Here is a 17,206-nt window from a genome sequence, read left to right as displayed (position 1 = left end):
AGAAGTGGTCAGATGAAGCAGATGCTAAGCTACAGGACTGTTTTGCTAGCACAGACTGGAATATGTTCCGGGATTCATCTAATGGCATTGAGTAGTACACCACATCAGTCACTGGCTAAATCAATAAGTGCATCGATGACGTGGTCCCCACAGTGACCATACATACATACATACATACCCCAACCAGAAGCCATGGATTACAGGCAAAATCCGAGCTAAAGGGTAGAGCTGCCACTTTCAAGGAGCGGGACTTTAACCCGGACGCTTATAAGAAATCCTGCTATGCCCTCCGACGAACCATCAAACAGGTGAAGCTTCAATACAGGACTAAGATTGAATCCTACTACACCAGCTTGCAAACTATTATGAACTACAAAAGGAAGCACAGCCGTGAGCTGCCCAGTGACACGAGCCTACCAGATGAGCTAAATGACTTCTATGCTCGCTTCGAGCAACACTGAAGCATGCATGACAGCACCAGCTGTTCTGGACGACTGTGTGATCACACTCTCCAAAGCCGATGTGAGTAAGACCTTTAAACAGGTCAACATTCACAAGGCCGCGGGGCCAGACAGATTACCAGGACGTGTACTGCGAGAATGCGCTGACCAACTGCCAAGTGTCTTCACTGACATTTTCAACCTGTCCCTGGCCGAGTCTGTAATACCAACATGCTTCAAGAAGACCCCCATAGTCCCTGTGCCCAAGAACACTAAGGTAACCTTCCTAAATGACTACTGACCCGTAGCACTCACGTCTGTAGCCATGAAGTGCTTTGAAAGGGTGGTCATGGCTCACATCAACACCATTATCCCAAAAACCCTAGACCTACTCCAATTTGCATACCGCCCCAACAGATCCACAGATGACGCAATCTCTATTGCACTCCACACTGCCCTTTTCCACCTGGACAAAAGGAACACCTACGTGAGAATGCTATTCATTGACTACAGCTCAGCGTTCAACACCATAGTGCCCTCAAAGCTCATCACTAAGCTAAGGACCCTGGGACTGAACACCTCCCTCTGCAACTGGATCCTGGACTTCCTGACAGGCCGCCCCAAGGTGGTAAGAGTAGGTAACAACACATCTGCCACTCTGATCCTCAACACGGGGGCCTCTCAGGGCTGTGAGCAGCAATGAGACAGCCTATAGGGAGGTCAGAGACCTGGCATTGTGGTGCCAGGATAACAACCTTTCCCTCAACGTGATCAAGACAAAGGAGATGGTCGTGGACTACAGGAAAAGGAGAGCCAAGCACACCTCCATTCTCATCGACAGGGCTGTAGTGGAGCAGGTTGAGAGCTTCAAGTTCCTTGGTGTCCACATCACCAATGAACTGTCATGGTTCAAACACACCAAGACAGTCGTGAAGAGGGCACGACAACGCCTATTCCCCCTCAGGAGACTGAAAAGATTTGGCTTGGGTCCTCAGATCCTCAAAAAGTTTGACAGCTACACCATCGAAAGCATCCTGACTGGTTACATCACCGCCTGGTATGGCAACTGCTCGGCCTCCGACCACAAGGCACTTCAGAGGGTAGTGCGTACGGCTCAGTACATCACTGGGGCCAAACTTCCTGCCATCCAGGACCTCTAATATCAGGCGGTGTCAGAGGAAGGCCCTAAAAATTGCCAAAGACTCCAGCCACCCTAGTCAGAGTCAGTTCTCTCTGCTCTCTGCTACCACACAAGTCTAGGTCCAAAAGGCTTCTAAACAGCTTCTACCCCCAAGCCATAAAACTCCTGAACAGCTAACCAAATAGCTCCCTGGACTATTTGCATTGATTGCATTCATTTCAAACTTCACATTTCTCCATTAAAGGCTACTTATCGTAATGAACGATGTCAGCAAAATGCCTGCGATAATTAATCGGTATGATCAGTGTCGATCATTTTCGGTTTATCGTCCCAGCTCTAGCCTGTACCCCATCCCTATCTCATTACCACAACTCACGTTCCTGTTCCATTCACATCCCATTTTAAGGGCCTGTTCCATTCACATCCCATTTTAAGGGCCTGTTCCATTCACATCCCATTTTAAGGGCCTGTTCCATTCACATCCCATTTTAAGGGCCTGTTCCATTCACATCCCATTTTAAGGGCCTGTTCCATTCACATCCCATTTTAAGGGCCTGTTCCATTCACATCCCATTTTAATTGGTCTCGAGAATTGTGTTTATTTGCATATGCATGTGAATAAGGATCGCATCGGAGGAGAGGGGGATAGAATGTAGATGGAGAGAAAAGAAAAACATTTGTGAGGAGGCTGAATGAATAACACGCTGGACGGGAGTAAGCGCGTCCTAGAAAATAGGTCTACAGTTACCGTGGCAACGTGAGGTTGAAGTCAGCTCCGCTTTCCACATAACCAATTATGCCCATGTGAGAATGTCAGAGACGAAGTGTGTGTGTGTGTGTGGATTTTTTTAAAGCTTTTGTTGAAGGTCTGATGGCCAGTTTGGCAGGGACAAAGTATACAGTTGGGCACGGACACTTATGTTAATTACCCATGTCGTGGAAGGGCCTCAGCTTAGGCCAATAAGAGTCGGTGAGACTGAAAGCCGTGCATGGCGCCCAAGTGATGTGTGTGTGGGTGTGATGAACATGGCGATCTTCGGCAGCAGCTGAATGCCCCCCCCCCCCCCATCGTCAGACAGAGAGAAGCCGGAACTGTAATTGGGTTGGGGGCGGAGGACGTCTTTTAGTTCTTTCACCCCATTTCCGAGCGTGTGATTGACACTGGGGAGGGCAGGCAGAAACAGGAAGTGGGGCGTAGGGCTGAAAGACGAAAGAGGCTGTTGATGCTCTGCATCTCTGATTAACATTTTCCTCCACTACTACTCCTCCTCCTAACACAAGGCTCTCTCAGTGTCCTGCAGCTTTTCTCTTCTCCTCCGCTGTCACTTTGCCCATCAGCGGCACAATGCGATAACAGAGAGAGAGGTTGACTGCATGTCCTCCAGACAGGTGGCTCTTTGGCTGATTTATTGACATGCACACTGTACAAATGAATTAATATGCTCTGTCTTCAATGACTCCTCTTTCATTCTAGATTTCCCTCTGTCCAATGTCATGGTGGCTGTGGGTCGTTGGTTTGGAGACACCACCCTCTCTCCAGGTTTCCCCTGATGAACTTTGACCTTCTCCATGAAGCTTTGTCTAACACAGAGAATGAGAGGGCTCTAGTGGCCAAAATGACTTTTTAGCATGGGCAGCGCCATAGAGGGCCTCCACCATGCTTCTGCCATTTTAAAGTAGTCAACTGGGTGGGGATTCCTATGGGTTGTAGCCTCAATGGCGCTGCCCTTGCTATCACAGACGCTATAATGGCACAGAAATAAAGAGGAGTCCACTTTCTGTATCTATGGTCTGACCTCAGATATGCATATACAGCCAGAGGGGCATTAGCGGTGGGCACACACATCACTTGCACTCAAACAGAATCAACAAACACCTCTAAAAATAAAACACATACACCCCACACACACAAAACACATCCTTCAAAAACAAAATACACACGGGCTCAACATTCACATGATTAAATGGATAACAATACACCGCAAAATGATCCAGATATTTTCACATTTATTTCCCATGATTTCATTGCAAGCGTTAACTTATTTGTGTTACAATCAAATTAAAAAGGTTTAGTCAGTTTTCTTTTTTTACTCCCACAATCACAGAGCGTATGGCTGCCCAGTTCTATGGTGGTCTAGCATTTCCATCTACTACACACACACACACACACGGTAGGGTGCGTCTCACAAATAAAATAAAAAACTTCATAAATAAGAAAAATAACATTAAAATAGCCATGCACCGACTGTACAAACACAACCAAAACTTAATACCTACTTACATCTAGAAAAAGTACAAGTAAAAAAAGAGAAGATATATAAAAATTCTAAACTACTCCCAAATAGCACCATCCTTTCTAAAACTCAGTACCATTGCATTGTACGACAACCAACCAAGCTTACAGGCAGACTAGAGAAATACATGTACTTCTCAGTAGCACAAAACAGATCCACAACATCAATGTCAGTTTTGTCCTGAGCTTTTGACCTTTTACTGTGAGGTGAGGATTGTAAAAGTGCCCTGTACCTCTGTATTCATGCGTACGGTATGCATGTTGATGTGTTACATGTGCAAATGGTTCTACTTTGCTTGCTACCTTTCTGGTATGCCAATTGTGCGCTACTGTTATTAGTAGGTCATTGAGACATACTGTACTATTTATGCAAATACGACCAAGGTGTACATTCCATCTCAACTTGTGTCTAACCATAGAATTACCTATAGACATACATAAATAGAGATTTAGTAATCCTCTTTGTGTAACACTTTTCATGACAAATGGCGACATTGCAACAAAACCTTTGTTAACTTGTGTTATTTGTCTAACGTGTCTATTCATTCTATAACGCTCTAAATCTGCATGAGATATGCAAGGCAGATATAGCATGGATGTGGTATCCATGATGCACCAAGGCCAGAGGGAGAGGAGTAAGTAACTTCAGAGCAAAACAGGGATATCTGGTTGGGGTTGGGTTGTGATCAGGGGGTTTAAGCTAGGTGGGTGGGTGAGTCTCTATGCTTGTTGGACTCGGAGTCGGAGAGGTGATTGTCGTGGGGTTCGGCGGTGTTGGGGTCGTTGTCGGGTTCGTCGCCACTCTCGGCACTGTAGTCCACCTCCTCCATGAAGGATGCCTCTTCATCCTCCAACAAGTACGTACTCGGGCTGCTGCTTGACAACACAACACACAGACAGCCCATCATTCTAGGCAGGCTCAATATGTGAAATAGGACTAACATAAAACACCCACCAAATTATTAAAACACACAAAGTATTTGAAAGGAAACAACAAATATTTGACCACGGGTCTGGACAGAAATTAGGTATAATGATTTATACGATTTCAGAAAGAAATTCAGAAGATAAAACTAGTGTTCAGGCAGGTAAAATAATACTAACCCAACGACAAAAATCTAATCAATCAGTAGTTGTGCTACGTTTTTGATAGAGACATCTCTTCTGCATTGGTTTAGTGGTTTAATGGATAAATGTCTCAGATGTTTAGTGGTTTTTACGGTTTTTAATGGTGTGAGGTCTTTGAAAGAGGATCCTGTGGAGACAGTGGATGGGGGGGGTCAGGCATTGACCCCTGCCCCCCGCCCCAGAAAAAGGTAAAGTGGATTAGGAGGAGGGTGTGACGGGTTGTAATGGGATGGACAGAGTGCTGTCTGGAGAGGAGTATTAAGATCCCAGAGTGAGAGAGCTTGAGCCATTACAGTCCATTAGAGAAAGACTGCAAGGGCCGCACTTACACCGGACCGGCCACACACACACGTGCATGCACACAAAGGCCACACACACACACACACGCACTGTACACATACAGGGCCTAGTGAACATCTACACAGCCCTTGCATAGGCTTCTAATTTTGTTGCCTTAAAATTAAATCTAAAAAGGGAATACATTAGATTTTTTGTCCACAACCTAGCAATGTTGACAAAAACAATGTCCCTGAGAGTTGGTAGAATATTATTGAAAAGTATTCACAGCTGTAATGGCAAAAGGTGCTTCTACCAATGTATTAACTCTGGGGTGTGAAGACATACGCAATCAATACGTTCTCATTTTGTGTTTTTAGTCATTTGGAAAATGTTTTATCATTTTTCTTTCACTTTGAAAATGTGTAGATTGTTGGGGGAAAAAAAACTAATGTCATTACTTTTTAGATTACATTTTATGGCAGAAAAATGTGAAGACTGTGCAAGGGGTATAGCCTTTCACAGAAACACATGCGCACATGCACACAATTCCAATCCTATTGTTATGATATCATTGGTCTGGTGATTAAATATTAAATGAGAAAAAGCATAAAGCTGTGATGAGCCTATAGCCAAGCCCTGAGGTCTCTAACCTGGCTACTTGATGGGAGTCAATGAATACAGTGCATTCGGAAAGTATTCCACATTGTTACATTACAGCCTTATTTTAAAATGGATTAAGTCATTTTTTCCATCAATCTACACACAATACCCCATAATGACAAAGCGAAAACAGTTTATTTTGGAAATGTATATAAAAAAAATGTTTAAACGTATTTACATAAGTATTCAGACCCTTTGCTATGAGACTCGAAATTGAGCTCAGGTGCATCCTGTTTCCATTGATCATCCTTGAGATGTTTCTACAACTTGATTGGAGTCCACCTGTGGTAAATTCAATTGATTGGACATGATTTGGAAAGGCACAAACCTGTCTATATATGGTCCCACAGTTGACAGCTTATGTCAGAGCAAAAACCAAGCCATGAGGTCGAAGGAATTGTCCGTAGAGCTCTGAAAGAGGATTGTGTTGAGGCACATATCTAGGGAAGTGTACCAAAACATTTCTGCAGCATTGAAGGTCCCCAAGAACACAGTGGCCTCCATCATTCTTAAATGGAAGAAGTTTAGAACCACCAAGATTCTTCCTAGAGCTGGCCGACTGGCCAAACTGAGCAATAAGGGGAACAAGGCCTTGGTCAAGGAGGTGACCAAGAACCCGATGGTCACTCTGACAGAGCTCCAGAGTTCCTCCGTGGGGATGGGACAATCTTCCAGAAGGACAACCATCTCTGCAGCACTCCACCAATCAGATCTTTTGGTAGAGTGAACAGACGGAAGCCACTCCTCAGTAAAAGGCATGACAGCCCGCTTTGAGTTTGCCAATGAGAACCGAAAGGACACTCAGACCATGAGAAACAAGATTCTTTGGCCTGAATGCCAAGCGTCACATCTGGAGGAAACCTGGCAAGATCCCGACGGTGAAGCATGGTGGTGGCAGCATCATGCTGTGGGGATGTATTTCAGTGACAAGGAGACTAGTCAGGAACGAGGGAAAGATGAAATAGGCAAAGTACAGAGAGATCCTTGATGAAAACCTGCTCCAGAGCGCTCAGGACCTTAGACTGAGGCGAAGGTTCACCTCCCAACAGTACAACGACCCTAAGCACACAGCCAAGACAACGCAGGAGTGGCTTCGGGACAAGTCTCTGAATGTCCTTCAGTGGCCTAGCCAGAGCCCAGACTTGAACCCGATCAAATATCTCTTGAGAGACCTGGAAATAGCTATGCAGCGACGCTCCCAATTCAACCTGACAGAGCTTGAGAGGATCTGCAGAGAAGAATGGGGGAAAGTCCACAAATACAGGGGTGCCAAGCTTGCAGCGTCATACCCAAGAAGACTCAAGGCTGTAATCGCTGACAAAGGTGCTTCAACAAAGTACTGAGTAAAGGGTCTGAATACTTATGTAAATGTGGTTTTCATTTTTATTTATTTTTTAATACATTTACAAACATGTTTTTGCTTTGTCATTATTGGGTATTTTGTGTAGATTGATGAGGGGAAAACAACCATTTAATAAATTTTATAATAAGGCTGTAACATAACAAAATGTGGAAAAAGTCAAGGGGTCTAAACACTTTCCGAATGCACTGTAAATACATTAATTATACATGGATAAATCAATAAATGCAAGAAGAGATTTGTAAGGAGCCACATGTCATGAGGATTCTGAGGATGACAGCGGACGGTGCAGCTACACTACTGTCCTGAGTGTTGGCCATGCTGCAACTCTCTAACTAGTGTACCATGTATGGTTTATTGTTGGTAAGTGGGATTGTGTGTGTGATCGTGTCTGTAAGTGTGCGTGTGAGTGAGTGACCTGGTGAGGGGGTGTGTGTCTGACCTGGAGACTTTGCAGTGTGTCTCCATAAGGTCACTCTCGATGTCCAGCAGGTGTGCGTGGTTCCTCAGCTTCAGGGGGGAAGTTAGTCTCTTCAGTCTTAGCAGAGCCACACAGAACTGGGCTCCCATCTCCTCTAGCTCTCTGGTGCCTATCTGAAGACCCTGGACACACACAATCACTTACTGTACAAACATTATATAAAACACACACACACAAACACAAGCATGCACGCACAGTGCACACACATATTATTTTAGGGCTGTCCCTGACAAAAACAAAAAAAACTCTTGGTTGACCGGAGTCTGTTCTTCCATTTTAAAATGTATATCTTTCCATATATAGACACATCCTACAGTGGGGGAAAAAAGTATTTGATCCCCTGCTGATTTTGTATGTTTGCCCACTGACAAAGAAAGGATCCGTCTATCATTTTAATGGTAGGTTTATTTGAACAATGAGAGACAGAATAACAACAAAAATATCCAGAAAAACACATGTCAGAAATGTTATGAATTGATTTGCATTTTAATGAGGGAAATAACTATTTGACCCCCTCTCAATCAGAAAGATTTCTGGCTCCCAGGTGTCTTTTATACAGGTAACGAGCTGAGATTAGGAGCACACTCTTAAAGGGAGTGCTCCTAACCGCAGCTTGTTACCTGTAAAAAAGACACCTGTCCACAGAAACAATCAATCAGATTCCAAACTCTCCACCATGGCCAAGACCAAAGAGCTCTCCAAGGATGTCAGGGACAAGATTGTAGACCTACACAAGGCTGGAATGGGCTACAAGACCATCGCCAAGCAGCTTGGTGAGAAGGTGACAACATTTGGTGCGATTATTCGCAAATGGAAGAAACACAAAAGAACTTTCAATATCCCTCGGCTTGGGGCTCCATGCAAGATCTCACCTCGTGGAGTTGCAATGATCATGAGAATGGTGAGGAATCAGCCCAGAACTACATGGGAGGATCTTGTCAATGATCAAGGCAGCTGGGACCATAGTCACCAAGAAAACAACTGGTAACACTACGGCGTGAAGGACTGAAATCCTGCAGCGCCCGCGAGGTCCCCCTTCTCAAGAATACATATACATGCCCATCTGAAGTTTGCCAATGAACATCTGAATGACTCAGAGGACAACTGGTGAAAGTGTTGTGGTCAGATGAGACCAAAATGGAGCTCTTTGACATCAACTCAACTCGCCGTGTTTGGAGGAGGAGGAATGCTGCCTATGATTCCAAGAACACCATCTACACCGTCAAACATGGAGGTGGAAACATTATGCATTGGGGGTGTTTTTCTGCTAAGGGGACAGGACAATTTCACCGCATCAAAGGGACGATGGACGGGGCCATGTACCGTCAAATCTTGGGTGAGAACCTCCTTCCCTTAGCCAGGGCATTGAAAATGGGTCGTGGATGGGTATTCCAGCATGACAATGACCCAAAACACACGGCCAAGGCAACAAAGGAGTGGCTCAAGAAGAAGCACATTAAGGTCCTGGAGTGGCCTAGCCATTCTCCAGACCTTAATTCCATAGAAAATCTGTGGAGGGAGCTGAAGGTTCGAGTTGCCAAACGTCAGCCTCGAAACCTTAATGACTTGGAGAAGATCTGCAAAGAGGAGTGGGACAAAATCCCTCCTGAGATGTGTGCAAACCTGGTGGCCAACTACAAGAAACGTCTGACCTCTGTGATTGCCAACAAGGGTTTTGCCACCAAGTACTAAGTCATGTTTTGCAGAGGGGACAAATACTTATTTCCTTCATTAAAATGCTAATCATTTTATAACATTTTTGACATGCGTTTTTCTGGATTTTTTTGTTGTTATTCGGTCTCTCACTGTTCAAATAAACCTACTATTAAAATTATAGACTGATCATTTCTTTGTAAGTGGGCAAATGTACAAAATCAGCAGGGGATCAAATACTTTTTTCCCCCACTGTATGTGTTTTAAATCAAATCAAATATATGCACTGAACTTGTCAGATGCTTTCAGCGCACTCTTTGATTAAATAATTAAGACACAAATGACTAACTGGAGTCCGACTGCAATTGATTTGATTGTGCTGGGCCAGGCTAAGACTTGCTGCGCTGTGTAAAAATCTAAATGACAGCGAGTGACTGTGTGATTAGCACCCAATTGTCTCTGTCACCCCAGTCAGATGTGTGCTATAAATGTGACTATTTGTGGAAAATACTGGAGATCAAGAAAAAGAAGGTAAGGAACAAGCTCTGCCTGCATATTATGTGTGCCAAACAGGTGCTGTTAGATTACAATATCATTTTTCTGACCGTTTGGAACAATGTAAACACGAAATCAAGTATAAGCACTTTTTTGGTGAAGCCTTTATTACAGCAAAGAGTAAAAACTGTCACATTCATTCGTGAATGCAATTTCCGAAATGGAACAGTTGGTTTACGCCAATTATTCAATAGTCGCTTTATTATTTTATTTAAAAACTAAAATGCTTGATTGCATTTCAAATCATGAATGACTCGTATGCTGGGAGATGACATGAACAAATGAATGATTGATTGATAGATACAGTACTGTAGCCTATAAAAATAGTATTGAAATATAGTCCTCAGTAAGTTACGGTATTAAGACTAAACAGGATGCGCTCTGAGGCTTACAGCTCGATGGTGGTTATACAAGGCTGCTATGCCAATCCTACTAATGATAATGACATGATTTATTATAATGATGATCATAACAATAAGGAGATCAAGAAAAAGGAGGGTTATTATTTTTAATAGTATTTATAATTGATTTAATAATATCAGAGGCTGTTCTAACGAAAAAAAGTGTAACGCATTTATTACAGAATAGCAAAGATTATCTGACATGTAGTTGCGTGAGGCTTGGTGCTCACGGAATCAGTACACTATTAAACAAACACTCAAACAGGATCTGTCTTATTTCTGTAGCTACATATATACAGTAGGGATGATTTATAAAGCCAGACATTTTACAGTTAGGCTATTGATTATAGATCTAATAAAGTTGGGGTTTCTTCTCTCCTCACTTTTCTTAGACAATTAAGGCAAGGGCTGTTTTCTAACTCTGCTGCTGCCTCCGCTGCATTGTTCTCAACACCAATACGCTGGTTAACCAGCCATTATGCACATAGCAACATGGTCTAGGAAAAGGCGCCAATTCAACAGCGCACTGATGTGTTTCAGAACCATGGATAGCGACCACTATCCAACGTGGGAGAAAGCGCATCTGTAATAAAATAATATTTTTTATTAGTGTTGCACCATTGTTCTTACGTAATATAACCATATACAATTTCAGTAGCACGTCTTAGAGTGATGGACTGTGCCACCCCAACGGCCTCCACAATGGATCAGTCCACTCAGACAGGCACCAATCAGACAGGTGTCTTGTACACCAATGATTATTGTTTGCTACTGCTCGACTTAAGAAATCTCGGTCGACCAACAGCCTATCGACCAAACAATCGACCAGTCCTCTAAATGAACTCAGCGCTGTATTATTTACACTTAAAAACATATCTCTCTCACACACACACACCACACACACACACACACACACACACACACACACACACACACACACGCACACACACACACACACACACACACACACACACACACGTCTGTCCCATGTGCAATCTCAAGTCTACAGTGGGCTTCCAGTAAAATGGTTGTGTTGTGGAGCGTTGTGATTCAGAGAAGAGGCAGGTCCTAGTGGTTAGAGCGTTGGACTAGTAACCGGAAGCTTCCCTGTAGCTCAGTTGGTAGAGCATGGTGTTTGCAACGCCAGGGTTGTGGGTTCAATTCCCACGGGGTGGCAGTACGGAGAGAAAAAAAAAAAAAAAAAAAAAAAAAAAAAAATGTATGAAATTAATTGAAATGTATGCATTCACTACTGTAAGTCGCTCTGGATAAGAGCGTCTGCTAAATGACTAAAATGTAAAAATGTTTCAAGATCGAATCCCCGAGCTGACAAGGTACAAATCTGTCATTCTGCCCCTGAACAAGGCAGTTAAACCACTGTTCCTAGGCCATCATTGAAAATAACAATTTGTTCTTAACTGACTTGCCTAGTTAAATAAAGGTAAAAAATATATAAAGAGGACACTGGCTTGGCGGGAGCATGACAAATAGAACGTCAACAAAATGGGCTTCCTGCACATCTGTCCAAACACTTTCCCCATAAATACATAACCCAATCAGGAAGGATGAGAAAAAGGGACCATACCAAACTGGCAACCCGAGCCTGCCCCTGGGCTCTACAGATGTTGACATTGGCAACTCCAGTGCTGAGAGAGGGCTAGGAGCTGCCAGAGGTTTCTACACTCACTGACAGACAGGCAGAACATCAACTCACACGCGTTTTTTCTACCTTCCTAGTGGGGGCCAAACAATTTTCCCTAACCCTAATTGTAACCCCAACCCTAAAATTGCCTTTTTCATTGTGGGGACAGGCGCATGTTTTACAAGCCTTGTGAGGACTTCTGGTCCCCACAGGGACAGTAAAACCACACACACACAGTTCTGTCCTGTGTTTAGTGGATATGACATAATAAGCCTGATGATGCTGCTTTTAGTCACTAAGAGCATGATTTACAGGACTATAGCTCCCCCTGCTGGTTGTTAGTCCACATACCCCCACCCCACCTTGTATTTGCCCTGGTCACAGCCGCAGAGTGTGCTTTCCATGGTGTAGCTGCGCTGGACTCCGATCTCCCTCCACACCACCACGCGGGCCGTGGCCTCCTTGGAGCGCTCCACCACAAAGCTACAGCTGGCCATGCTGAAGGCCGGTGCCATCTGGGACAGGATCTTAGGCAGAGTCTGAGGGACGGAGGACGGGGGAAGAGTTTGAGCGCAACACCTAGAGACAATACACAATGAGGGCATGCCTGCGGATGGATGTACGTGAGAGGATCTAAAAGAGAAACAGTCGGTGTGTGTGTGTGTGTGTAACTATCCACTGTGTCCTCATTGTTTCCAGGTGGCCTGGTCCCGCCCTGTATGCAAATTATTTGAGAGATATTGTTGCTGAGTTGACCTGAGCAAAATTGAACAGCCATGAAAATACCATGAAAAATGTGGAAAGCATATCCAGAGATTCCTATAAGAGGGATCACAGCTGTACTGATGGTAATCTGTTCTGATTTATCATCAGGGTTTCATTGGCTAAATGCAAGTAATATGTTTCTGAGCCAGAGCCTTAATACATTAACGAACATAAGGGAAGAGAGCGGAGGAGCTCCCCTCCCTCTCTGCGGATGACTTCGTCAACCATTTTGAAAAGAAGGTTGACGATATCCGATCCTCGTTTGCTAAGTCAAACGACACCGCTGGTCCTGCTCACACTGCCCTACCCTGTGCATTGACCTCTTTCTCCCCTCTCTCTCCAGATGAAATCTCGCGTCTTGTGACGGCCGGCCGTCCAACAACCTGCCCACTTGACCCTATCCCCTCCTCTCTTCTCCAGACCATTTCCGGAGACCTTCTCCCCTTCCTCACCTCGCTCATCAACTCATCCTTGACCGCTGGCTACGTCCCTTCTGTCTTCAAGAGAGCGAGAGTTGCACCCCTTCCGAAAAAACCTACACTCGATCCCTCCGATGTCAACAACTACAGACCAGTATCCCTTCTTTCTTTTCTCTCCAAAACTCTTGAACGTGCCGTCCTTGGCCAGCTCTCCTGCTATCTCTCTCAGAATGACCTTCTTGATCCTAATCAGTCAGGTTTCAAGACTGGGCATTCAACTGAGACTGCTCTTCTCTGTGTCACGGAGGCTCTCCGCACTGCTAAAGCTAACTCTCTCTCCTCTGCTCTCATCCTTCTAGACCTATCTGCTGCCTTTGATACTGTGAACCATCAGATCCTCCTCTCCACCCTCTCCGAGTTGGGCATCTCCGGCGCGGCCCACGCTTGGATTGCGTCCTACCTGACAGGTCGCTCCTACCAGGTGGTGTGGCGAGAATCTGTCTCCGCACCATGCGCTCTCACCACTGGTGTCCCCCAGGGCTCTGTTCTAGGCCCTCTCCTATTCTCGCTATACACCAAGTCACTTGGCTCTGTCATATCCTCACATGGTCTCTCCTATCATTGCTATGCAGACGACACACAATTAATCTTCTCCTTTCCCTGTAGGTTCATGCTCTACAACATTCGCAGAGTACGACCCTGCCTCACAGGAAGCGGCGCAGGTCCTAATCCAGGCACTTGTCATCTCCCGTCTGGATTACTGCAACTCGCTGTTGGCTGGGCTCCCTGCCTGTGCCTTTAAACCCCTACAACTCATCCAGAACGCCGCAGCCCGTCTGGTGTTCAACCTTCCCAAGTTCTCTCACGTCACCCCGCTCCTCCGCTCTCTCCACTGGCTTCCAGTTGAAGCTCGCATCCGCTACAAGACCATGGTGATTGCCTACGGAGCTGTGAAGGGAACGGCACCTCCATACCTTCAGGCTCTGATCAGGCCCTACACCCAAACAAGGGCACTGCGTTCATCCACCTCTGGCCTGCTGGCCCCCCTACCTCTGAGGAAGCACAGTTCCCGCTCAGCCCAGTCAAAACTGTTCGCTGTTCTGGCACCCCAATGGTGGAACAAGCTCCCTCACGACGTCAGGACAGCGGAGTCAATCACCACCTTCCGGAGACACCTGAAACCCCACCTCTTTAAGGAATACCTAGGATAGGATAAAGTAATCCTTCTAACCCCCCCCCCCCTTAAAAGATTTAGATGCACTATTGTAAAGTGGTTGTTCCACTGGATATCACAAGGTGAATGCACCAATTTGTAAGTCGCTCTGGATAAGAGCGTCTGCTAAATGACTTAAATGTAAAATGTAAATGGAAGATAGTGTGTGTGTAGGGCTGGCACAATTACTGAGCATTTGTGCGGTTGACTCCGTTTCTGTAGTGACATGGACTTAACAAGGTGATGAAACTTTGTTGGTCCTTTCTGAAACAAGCAGGGTGTTGTAGCAAAGCATAGAAATAGAATGAATAGAACGGGCTTGGAACCTCTAACCCTGAAAATTTGACTGATAAACTCATGGGTACACTCGCAATGGCTGCCTGGTATTGTGATGCAATCATTTCCATGGTAACGTAGAATGTTCATTCAAATGATGTTAACTGATGTGGCTCATGCAATGGAATGTATTTTTTGTAATGTCAGTTGAATCGACAAATCACAGCACATATTGATGGGTACGCTCCCTGCTTTGCTCCTATGTACACTTGCAATGGCCGCCAGTCCCACCCATTATGCCATCATTCACTTGAATGGGGACGCCCGTTCTATTCATTCTATTTCTATGGCAGCACATGCAGTCAGGACCCCCCCCCCCCCAGTAATTATGGAGACCGCAGTCATTTGGCCGGCCAATTACTGTCATCCTAAATTCAATGACCGTCACAGCCCTAGGTGTGTGTGTGTGTGTGTGTGTGTGTGTGTGTGTGTGTGTGTGTGTGTGTGTGTGTGTGTGTGTGTGTGTTCTCACCCTATAACCAAGGTCTTCATGTAGCTCACAGGATGTAGCGCTGATGTTGGTCTCCCATACGGTCTCCTTCAAACTGCAACCATACATAAACACATTCTTCTTCCGGGAGTGACCGTGGTAGTCACAGAACACCTACATAGCAGAGGGAAGGAGAGGGCTCAGACACACAGGGAAGGAGAGGGCTCAGACACACAGGGAAGGAGAGGGCTCAGACACACAGGGAAGGAGAGGGCTCAGACACACAGGGAAGGAGAGGGCTCAGACACACAGGGAAGGAGAGGACTCAGACACACAGGGAAGGAGAGGGCTCAGACACACAGGGAAGGAGAGGGCTCAGACACACAGGGAAGGAGAGGACTCAGACACACAGGGAAGGAGAGGGCTCAGACACACAGGGAAGGAGAGGACTCAGACACACAGGGAAGGAGAGGACTCAGACACACAGGGAAGGAGAGGGCTCAGACACACAGGGAAGGAGAGGGCTCAGACACACAGGGAAGGAGAGGACTCATACACACAGGGAAGGAGAGGGCTCAGACACACAGGGAAGGAGAGGGCTCAGACACACAGGGAAGGAGAGGGCTCAGACACACAGGGAAGGAGAGGACTCAGACACACAGGGAAGGAGAGGGCTCAGACACACAGGGAAGGAGAGGACTCAGACACACAGGGACAGAGATTGTGAATGTATGAAGACAATCGAAGACAATCAAACTTCATCAACCTGGCCTTCCCGTCACGACTGTCAGGGAAAGACAAAAGGTTAAGATAATGTCTAGGGAAAGGGTTTGCGTGACAGAGTTAGCCACGTGCGACCAGCGCTGTAAGGGAGTCGGGCTATGGCACATATGGCGGGTACAGTATGTAACCGTGGGGCTCACCAGTGGCGCCCTCTGGATGGCAGCGAGGTACTGCAGCAGGCTCTTAGTGTGATAGATGGTAGGATGCAGCTCAGGACTGGGGTTCTGCCACTGTCGGTTCAGATCCTCCCCGCTCAGAGAACAACGGTGACTGGAGGGAGCGGCGGGAGAAATGGAATGAGAAAAAGAGAAGTTAATCAACTTGAGTTTGTGTGTGCACGTGTCTGCTATATAGCATTGGTTGTGTGTGTCTGTGTGCTCGTGTGCGCGTATGTTCATACGAGCATTGTGTGTGTGTACACTTACTTGCCGTTGACCACTCCGTCAGGGTTGAGCATGGGGACTATCTTGAAGATGTATGCCTCCCTGAGACTGTGTGCCACGGGGCTGCTGCCCATCAGGAACTCCAGGGTGCCCTTCATCACCCAGCTGGCGTTGGTCTCCCCTGGGTGCACCCGCGATGACAGGAACACCAGCGGACGGTTCCCTGGACACACACATCACACAGTAAATAGAAATACAGTCAGCAGCACCCCCCCCCAGAGAAGGAGGAGACGGTAATGTGACAGACAGTGATATCTTTAACTCAGTTCAGGTCAGTGTTCCTACCCCAGTAGTCAGTCAGTACTCACTGAACTGGCAGATCTGGTCGTTGCTGGTGGACTCGGGCATGGCGGTGATGGTGAGGAGGGGGCAGCTATTGCCCCCCAGAGTCTCACACAGGACGTCTTCGCGCAGGTAGGTCTGAGGGGTCCTCAGCGCCTCCAGCTTCTGCAGGTGCATCTGGGCAGGAACACAGGCACATAAGGAGGCTATACACACCGGTGGAGCTCTGTTGTGCTAGTGTTGCGCAAACGTCAAAACAGTGAAATCACTTTTTTCCAGAGTTGATTGAGCTTTTATACCTTTAGAGTACAGTAGGGGTAGTGCTACGCTGGGCGGCATGTAGCCTAGCGGTTAGGAGTGTTGGTCAGTAACCGAAAGTTTGATTTATAATTGGCTGGTTTTGGATTGCGTAAACAACAACAGTAATAGTATGATGGTGGGGATGCAGGGTTCTGTTCCAAACAAAACAACTACAAGTGTACTTGCTCTAGTTCCTCAACAA

At 46.0% G+C, this 17,206-nt stretch overlaps 1 protein-coding gene across 5 annotated transcripts in view; it reads right to left on the bottom strand.

Annotated features, from left to right (window-relative positions):
- Positions 1-3,566: 3,566 nt before the first annotated feature.
- Positions 3,567-17,206, bottom strand: part of agtpbp1 (ATP/GTP binding carboxypeptidase 1) — a 41,822-nt gene continuing 28,182 nt past the window's right edge. For 4 of the 5 annotated variants that reach the window (XM_014172168.3, XM_014172163.3, XM_014172167.3 and 1 more), the window contains 7 exons: positions 16,731-16,881; positions 16,405-16,585; positions 16,120-16,249; positions 15,239-15,370; positions 12,396-12,572; positions 7,744-7,904; positions 3,567-4,747 (listed from right to left, as the gene is read on the bottom strand). In XM_014172168.3, the coding sequence (XP_014027643.1) occupies positions 4,570-4,747; positions 7,744-7,904; positions 12,396-12,572; positions 15,239-15,370; positions 16,120-16,249; positions 16,405-16,585; positions 16,731-16,881 (1,110 nt within the window). In that variant the 3' untranslated portion in view covers positions 3,567-4,569. Of the gene's footprint in view, positions 4,748-7,743; positions 7,905-9,702; positions 10,975-12,395; positions 12,573-15,238; positions 15,371-16,119; positions 16,250-16,404; positions 16,586-16,730; positions 16,882-17,206 lie in introns of those variants that run through there. The other variant, XM_014172170.3, reaches the window with a different exon arrangement.

The sequence above is a fragment of the Salmo salar genome, chromosome 24, assembly GCF_965601325.2.
Source record: "Salmo salar chromosome 24, fSalSal1, whole genome shotgun sequence".
NCBI lineage: Eukaryota > Metazoa > Chordata > Actinopteri > Salmoniformes > Salmonidae > Salmo > Salmo salar.
Note: the sequence above shows the minus strand (reverse complement) of the source record. Positions and strands in the feature narration are given on the sequence as shown.